The 8,738-nt window shown below is 47.8% G+C and overlaps 1 protein-coding gene across 1 annotated transcript; it reads right to left on the reverse strand.

Annotated features, from left to right (window-relative positions):
* Positions 1-2,455: 2,455 nt before the first annotated feature.
* On the reverse strand, positions 2,456-6,415 carry Tob1 (transducer of ERBB2, 1). Its single transcript, XM_075991085.1, has 2 exons — positions 6,113-6,415; positions 2,456-4,403 (listed from the first exon to the last, which is right to left on the reverse strand). Exon 2 carries the CDS (start codon positions 4,257-4,259, stop codon positions 3,219-3,221), a length of 1,041 nt encoding a protein of 346 aa, XP_075847200.1. The 5' UTR covers positions 4,260-4,403; positions 6,113-6,415; the 3' UTR covers positions 2,456-3,218.
* Between the last annotated feature and the right edge of the window lie 2,323 nt (positions 6,416-8,738).

Raw genomic sequence — 8,738 nt, forward strand, 5'->3', positions numbered from 1 at the left:
GGGTTTTCTCTGTGTAGCCCTGGCTGTCCTGGAACTCGCTCTGTAGACCATATTGGCCTCTTACTCTGAGATCCGCCTGCCTCTGCCTCCTTAAGGCTTGAAGGTGTGTATCACTGCACCTGGCTCTCAGTGATTTATATAAGCCCTAAAGGTTACACTAAACCTCTCAATTAAGATGGGGGTAGCTAAGCATCTCTGCGATGGCATTAACATCAACACACATTCAGAAAAACATCTTCAACTTCAGGATTAGCTTTAGCTTTCCCTTCAAAAAGGAACTAACTTATCACAATAAATGAACATAGTTGTCAGGAAGCATTTGGAGACCACAGAAGGTCTGTGCTTTGTGTGGTGGTGCACACCTGTAATCCCAGCACTTGGGAGGCAGAGGCAGGAGGATGAGGGGCTCATCAGCTAGAGAATGAATTGGTGATCAGCCTGGGCTACTTAAGATCTAACTTCAGAAAACAGGATTTTGGAGAAGGAGCGCAGCAGCAGCCTCCATTTAACTCTGAAGCTATCATTTCCTCCTCCACAGTGGAAGGCAACCTGGAAAGCTTCTCACACACCAGGGTGGGGCGCTCAGTGGCTGCTACAAGATCTATAGTTACTGGAGCCAAAAAGATGGGGCAGACTTATGGAAATAACTTCTCCAACTGTAAGCCGAAATAGTTTTCACACAGAAGCCCTGAGGCTGATGACACAGTGAGAAGAAAGATCTGGGCTGAAGTTTTTCTAAATGTGCTAGACATAAGTTCCTTTAAGACAATTTCCATTCCTAATGAGGAAAAAAAAATACATGAAAATAGGGCCTTTGTTCATTCTCTTAAAAAAAAAAACAATAAACACTCCAAACTACTCAGACACTAAGCTCAAATCAGGTTTTCCTGAAACCAATCAAGATAAAATTTTGAATTAATCTTTCTCAAGCATAGATTCATATGAAGGTGCCAAGACGACTTTCCCTAAGAGTTGAATCATTCATGTCCAATCTCTACAAATTCTTTCGTCTGCGTTGTCAAGCTGCCTTACCCTGATGTTTTGGAAAGTTGCTAGCTCTAGCTTTTTAATTCCAAGGAAAGCTCTGATAACTTCACTGGCGTTTCCATCAACTGGTGTTTAAAGCTTTTAAATTACTGTTGCTATTCAAGCTGTGATCCCCAAAGCTAAGGCATTGGTGACCTGGTCACTGTGAGGCCCCATTCGCGTCTCTAATATTTCTTCATAGCCTCATTCCGTCCACCATGGGACAAAAGCCTCACCATGGAGCACAAGGAACAGTTTGGTTCTGTTATTTCAGTGCCTGTTGCCTTAAAACTTTTATTGCCCTCGACAGCTTGGGTGACAAAAGGCTTTTGTAGGCTTGGGTCTAAAACCTTCATTTCACTGGTAACCCAGACAGTGCTGACGCCTGACTAGAAAGGCAGGGCTGTTCTCCCCAGTTCAAGACAATTTTCTCACCAATATTCTACTAACATGTATCAGCAAACATTTAAACAAGGATATGCCCCGTCTTAAAGGTCTTGCTTTGTTGTAAAAGACAGGGTCTACATAGCTTCTGCCAGTCTGGAACTCAAGAGTCCTAGGTCTGCCTCAAGTGCTGGGATTAAAGGAGTTTTAAAGGTGTTTTGATCCATCAGTCAAACAAAAAATGAAAAATAAATAAGAAAAAAACTCATCAACAAGATTCTACAACTTTAGGCAGTATAAATAACTTAATTTGTAAAGCCCCCCTAACTAGATTGGATGCAATCTGCAAAAGACAAAACAGTATGTAAACATTTTCCTGGAAAGAGGAACATAAACATTAATATTCAGCAACTTTTTCAACTGTGGATGGTTCTAATCATAACCTCTCTAGCCACAGGCAATGGCTGAACATAAAGTAGTAGTAAACATCCATCTTAAGGGTAGGCCAGGAGAGCAGCTCTTTCTAGCATTTTTCTGAGCTCCCTCTCCATTTCAAATACTGTCAGGCTATGACTTCATCCATCCCATCACCTCTCTCCTACATGTATGACATTTTAAATAGAATTGCTATAGAGTAGGATTGACCAGCCTTAACATACCTGACGCTGGATGAAAGTGTGAGGAAGTCTACCTTGTGTAGGGTTTTATTTTTTTAAAAAAGGGTCTCATGTAGCCCAGGGTAGCCTTAAACTATGTATCCAAGGATGATCTCGAACTTTTGATCCTCCCACCACTACCCTGAAGGCTGGGAGTAGAGGCACGCATGTACCACTTACTGGATGCTGGGGATCAAACCCATGGCTTCTGCATGCTAGGCAAATGCTCTACCAAGCTACACCCCAGCTCCGGCAAAGCATCAGCAGAGCCCCAGCCTTCCACTATTCCTGTGACTCAAGTCAGATCTTCCTTCTTCGTGAGCATGTATGATCTAACTCCAGCCATACACTTCTAGCAAAGGTTTAAAACAAAGACCATGCGACAGGCATTTTTAATTTTAAAGAATTTTAATACAAACTTAATATAAACTATTTCAGTCCCTCTTAACATGTAAGACACTGACTCAAAATACTTTTATACCGTTTTTCAAGTATTGCACAATATAGGTACAAAATTAATATTTACGATTACATTTTCTTCCATAATATATAGCAAAAATCTTTAAACCTTTAACAGAAAATACATTTTTTTGAAAAAGCAAATATTCGTACATTTTAATTCCACCACTAAAGGAATATCCTGTACACAATTTCAGAATAGTTGATGTCTTTAAGATGGATATTTTACAATTTCAGTAAAAAAAATACAACATGGAGCTGCTGTCACAGATCACTGTAGTAAAAAGATAGAAATGCGGTACCGTGTCGTAGAAACAATATATATATCCTCTGATAGTTTACAAACTGTACTAAATTAAATTATACAATTAGAAAAGACCAATAAACCCACTTATTAGTGCCAATTTTTTATATAAAAAAATCAGCCATGTCCTTGCTATATCTTAAATACTGTAAGAGGCAATATCTGAGAGTATACTTTAAAATATACAGTCAGTATAAAATAACTTTGTGCTTGGTTGGCAAATGAAAAATGATGCATGTTTTATTTTGTAACCAAGCTTGAATGTATCCTTACTATAAGCTTTAAAAAAAAAAATCTCAAGGAGGCAAAAAAAAAAAAAATGAATTTCCCCCTTGGGCCGATGCATTTTAACTTGTACGATACATGTTCTCTCTTCTGTTTTTTTTTTTTTAGTTAGCCATAACAGGCTGGAATTGCTGGTTAGAATACTGCATGTTATTTAAGCTAAAATTCAAGCCATCTACGAAAGACTTCTCGTTGAGGCCTCCATAGGCCGCAAACACATCAAAGGCATTACTGTACTGGAGAGGACTGAGGTTAAGGGGGCTGTCACCTGGGAACATTCCATTGGTACTACTACCTTGACCCTGCATATTAGGAAAAATAAATTCCTTGGCATTGGGGGAAAGAGCAGAGGTTTGCTGCTGCTGCTGTGGAGGTGGGGGTGGAGGTGGCGGCTGGGCTGGCTGCTGCTGCGGTGGCTGCTGCGGAGGCTGCTGCTGGTTGCCCAGGCCCAGCCCATACAGAGAGTGCATGGAGGAAGAGATGGCTTTCTGCTTCAGGAGCTCGTTCACATTCAGGCCGAGGTTGATTGGAGAAGTGCGCGCTACCTTGCTGCTACGCCCGCTATTCTTCATTTTGGTAGAGCCGAACTTGGTGGCAGCAAAAGTGGCAGTGGTAAAGGTTAAAGGCTGAGTAGACCGGGGCATGAAGGTGGGGCTGACAGCCGCAGAGTGACCGAAGGGAGGCGAGGGCGAGCTGGACACCGAGGAGGCAGGGTCACTTATGGGCATGAAAACCTGGGCCTCTGGGTTAAAGCTGTTTTTGATCTCCTTGTCCAGCTCACATCCGTTTTCACCACTGTCATCCACGTAGAGCACCTTCACTGGTCCCTTCTCACCAATTTGGTAGGACACCTCAAACGGGTCGATCCAAACGCTAAGATCCTGTGGCAGATTGCCACGAACATCATCGATGTCCAAACCACTCTCTTTGGACGCTTGTTCGATCACGGGGTCCACTTTCTCCCCTACATGTATACATCTAAACCCTGATCCTTTGTATGGCTTTTCCGGATACCAATGCCCTTCATACTTCTTCTTAAGAAGTCTTTCAAGCTCTTCACCAAAAATGTTGACACGTCTCCTGGGAAGCTTATTGTACAAGTACGAAATAATAAAATTTAGTGCTACTTGGATTTCAAGCTGCATAGCTGCGTTGCCACAAAAGTTAGGTTTGTTTCAACTCCTCCACCAGAAAAATAAAATTTTTAAAAATCAGTTTGTGGCAGAGAAACAAATTCTCATTCAAAGTGCTGGTATTAGATTATTCTTCAACCTTTCGTGATCTTGTTCCTTTAAGAAAACAAAACAAAAGCAAACATGTCCAAATAAGATTAATGTAGTCGCTCCAAAGCTTTTTACCCAAAGCAATTTCACTTTTGAAAATGTCTGCTAGGCTAGAAAGCCTGGAAAATACCACTACAAAATAAAGGAACAGACAATAAAAAAAAATCACTAAGATTCGTTAACAGATTTACAGGTAAAATAGCATTTTGATCTATTACATACCGTTCTCCAGCAGAACTTAAGGCAACTCCAGATTGTGTATCCTTTCTTTACCTCAAGCGTCAGTGTTTACTAGGAGCTGTATACTGAATTCACCCACCCACATACACACTCCACTTTTAGAAGTTGGTCATTAGTTTCCTTGCTGTTCACCATTTTAGAAATGACTCTTGTATTTTAGTTCATTTTGGAAACTACATTTAAATCTGTTCTGTTAAATATTTGGGAATGTTATAAATTACAAAGATTATTTCCAATTTTCAAAGTACACGATGCTAAAATGAAAGGTACTAAATGAACTGTCACCTTGGTAAAGAATAGAAACCAAATTATCCCCTATAGTTTTAACCATGCCAAGGGCACGCACATACCTGCTCTTCCCAGAGCCTTTTTCTTTTTATTGTGTACTGTCCCCCCACACCCCTAATTCTGAAATTCCTCTCAGCTGCAAGAAAAACAAGCTGCTTAAAACTCAAAGATCTGTTGAAAGGGCAGGGTTCCTCAGTTTTATTCTAACTTAAACAAAAAGCAAACAAAAAAACTTCTATCCCTCTCTGGATAAAACAACAGCCCCTAGAGAGGTTCCTATGGTAAGGTCGACCTTTAAACGTTTGCTGGGTCAGCACTGGGTGGGGATAAGAAAAGATCAAGGACAAACAGAGGTATTTCCAAGGGAGAGCTATTCGTACACCGAGGTTGATCAAAAAGGGCATTTAAAACAATCAAGCTGGCGTTAATCCGTCTGTTCCATTTTCCATATTCTTGGTGACAAAGGGCAAAGAATCTTTCGTGTGGCCCCCAAACTACACTTTCCAAGCAGAAAGCCGAGCGCCGACAGGGAGAGCAGATTCAGCTGGATTGCTTAAAGGTGCAGGCGAGCCCAGCCAGGCTTGGGTGGAAGGTAGTTTTTAAAGCAACGCCTTAAGACAGGACTGTGAAGAATTACATAAACAGCCAGTTGGGTCTCATTAGATTTCTGCTCACAGCGCCGGGAGCCCGAGCGCTACGGCAGCAGAAACAGCCAGAGGAGGTGGAAGAGGAAGCCTACTAGCCTTGCTCGGGGAGGAGCAGCTCGGCCCCGGGAAATGGAGAGCAGGCTCTCCGGCGGCCGCCCCGGGAACGCGGCCCCCGGCACCGGCAGGTCTCGGCGCGGGCCGCCCTGCCCTCCCCTCCCCCGCCGTAACCTGACCCTGCCGTCCCCCCCCCCCACCCCCCTCTCCGCTCCCCGCTCGAGGCTCCTGGGACCCGGCCAGCATCCCAGAGCACCGGTCCCGGCCCGATCCCAGTACTCCGGCACCCCCTCCCCCGTGCCCGGGCGCCGCTCCCCACCCCGGGTGTTCCCTCCTCCGGGCCGCCCGCCGGCCGCCGAGCCTCGGGGCCGGGCTTCCCGGAGCCACTCCATTCCCTCGGGTCCCCGCGGCTGTCCCTCGGCACCCGGGCTCGCAGGGCGCTGCAGCCCCTCCCTCGACCCGTAGCCGCCGCCCCACCGTACTTACAGGCTGTTCCGGGGCTGCGGCCGCCGCCGAGCCGCGGCTGGGCGGGGGAGAAGGGGCGGCGGACGGGCGGGCGGGCGGGGGCGCGGGTGGGTCGGGAGCGGTGAGGCGGCCGGGTGCAAGACGTCGCCACCGCCGGACGCGCGACGGACGCTTCGGGCGGGCCTGGGAGCTCGCTGCTCTGGCTCTGGGGTGGAGGGGGACGACAGGCTCAGACGAGCGCGCTCGCTTCTCCACACAGCCCGGCGGCCCGGCCCTGCGTCCCCGTACAGCGCCCTCTGCGCGCCGGGCCAGAGCTTCGCTCCTTCTGCCGCGGCGCGCGCCCCGCCTCTCGTTTTATAGCCTCCTCCCCGCCCCCAGCCTCCGCGGGGGTGCGCGCCGCTCGCGTCACAGTCCCGCCCTCCCCACCCCTCACCCCGGGGCCGCGCCGACTCCGCCCCTGCCCTGCCCCCCGACGCCATTGGCCAAGTCCCGCCTGCCCACGTCCAGACGGCCGCCGATGGATGGCCACGCCCCCTGGGCACCGTTACGGCCAATGAGCCGACAATCCCGAGAGGCTGGGGGCGGGGTTAAGAGAGACCTTGGGACGGGATTGGAGGAGAGCTGTAGGGGTGGGGTGGCTGGACGGCGGGGCCTGAGCGGGGGAGGGGAGCGGAGCAGGTGGCGGCGCGGCGGGGGCCGGCCGCGAGGAGAGGCCGAGGCTTGGGGAGGGGAGGGAGGGCAGAACACGGAAAAGGCTGCTTCCGAGTGAGACCGTGGCCGAGGAAAACCCCACTCGTAGGCGAGCTGTCCTTGGGTCTCCAGCCCACGTCCGGGTGACCCGGACTCGTGCTCCCGATTCATTGAGTGTAAATCCCCGCAGAGTCTAGGCCAACTGCCACCCCGAGAGTGACAACTGCAGAACCTGGGGGCGGGGAAGGAAGGCCACCTCGCTGCACCTCCCGCCCAGGTGACAGTTTAACTGCCTTTGCAGTCCGTCGTCGTCCTCCTTCTCCCCACCCCCCGCCAGACCTCCCCGGGTCACCCAGCAGCAGCTTGGACTTGGAGGTGGCTTGAGATCGTAAGAATAAACGCCTTGTATCAAACGTCCCAGCTAGCGACACAATGCCAAACAGCCTATGTGACTGTGTGTGCGCCCACGCGTGCATTTTGAGGGCTTTTCACCCAGGCGCACAAAATAAACCCGGTGCCTTGCTGAGGAACCTTGAGAGAGTTTTCTGAACTGTGTACGGGTGTCTAGGGAGTGGGGACGCAAGGGACTCCAGGGGCGCGGATAGGCGCCGTTTCCACAACCTGCAGCCCAGAAATCCGAGTTACCTCGGGAGTGGAACGGGGCGTTCCTCTCGGCTAAAAATATTACTCACAGGTAGCAACGATGCCTGATTGGCCGCGCCGGACCATAGCGGCCAGGCGATTGGCTGTCTGGTATCCAGGAGACGGACGTCAAACTAGGACTGGGTAAAGGCGAGAGAAAGTCGAGGGGGAGCCAAGGAGAGGAGGGGGTGAAAGCGAAGCAGTGAATGAAACGCCCAAGGCCCGGCCTTCTCCTTCCCCGTCGGTCACTCGGGGCATGCTTCCTGGAAAAATAAAATAAAATAAAAAACAAAACGATCCCCGTGCTGCTGCCTTGCCCTTAACACGGCAGGGCGGGCATTTCTAAACCTGTGTCTAGAGGTTAAACCGCAGCTCACTGCCTGTGTAGACCATCTGTGCCACCCAGGGCACAAGTCCGCGTCTACGCGGCTTGCCAAGAGAGAGACTTTTCGTTTTATGGATGCAGAAGCCTGGATGTTGCCTTTTTTTGCACTCGGACCTGCTTGCGTGGGTTTCCACCTCCTCTTTTAGAAGGAACAGCTTTGAGAAAAGATATTTCTAAAGTCTCAAAGCGTGTGAGAAGGGGAGGGTGTATGGAATGGGCGAAGGGGTGGGGTGGGGACCGGTCAGGTGACCCATTTCTTGTTTATTGCACAGGTTCCTAAAACTTGGGCAGCGTCTTAAGAACATAGAAGTTTTACTCAGAAAGGCTTTTAATTCTGTTTTATATTTAGTATTTGGGCTTTCTAGTTGCAAACAGAATGGGATTAGATTTTGAAAGCATGACGAGCATTTAAAATTAAAGTGTCTTGCAGCAAAATATTTTTAATATAAGTTATTTGTCCATTGTTTTCTTCAGTTGCGTGGTTTTGCTCTTCTGAAGTAAACGTCAATTTGTCGCAGAAATCAGGCATTTTAAATCCTATGGTTAGTTGGGCACAGAAATTGTAAGAATCTAGGTAAAATATTTTGGGAATGGTGAACCAAAAGAAACACTTTATTTTTCATGTGCCCTAGAAGCATAATTTATTACCATTAAGCAAATAGCGTTACTGTACCAAACACTCAAAATTACAGGCACATGTGCTGGGCCATGTGTCTTGGTTTGTAATTTGGAAAATATATCACTATAATTAGGGAACATATTAGGCTTGGCGGAGATTGAAATGTCTAACTAAAAATAGATGAATCATAATTTTGTTAAGCTTATCTATACTTTTCAAGAATTCTCTAAAGGAAAGAAGCAGTTCTCTCTCTCTCTCTCTCTCTCTCTCTCTCTCTCTCTCTCTCTCTCTCTCTCTCTCTCTCTCCTGAA

Source organism: Microtus pennsylvanicus, chromosome 11 (genome assembly GCF_037038515.1).
Source record: "Microtus pennsylvanicus isolate mMicPen1 chromosome 11, mMicPen1.hap1, whole genome shotgun sequence".
NCBI lineage: Eukaryota > Metazoa > Chordata > Mammalia > Rodentia > Cricetidae > Microtus > Microtus pennsylvanicus.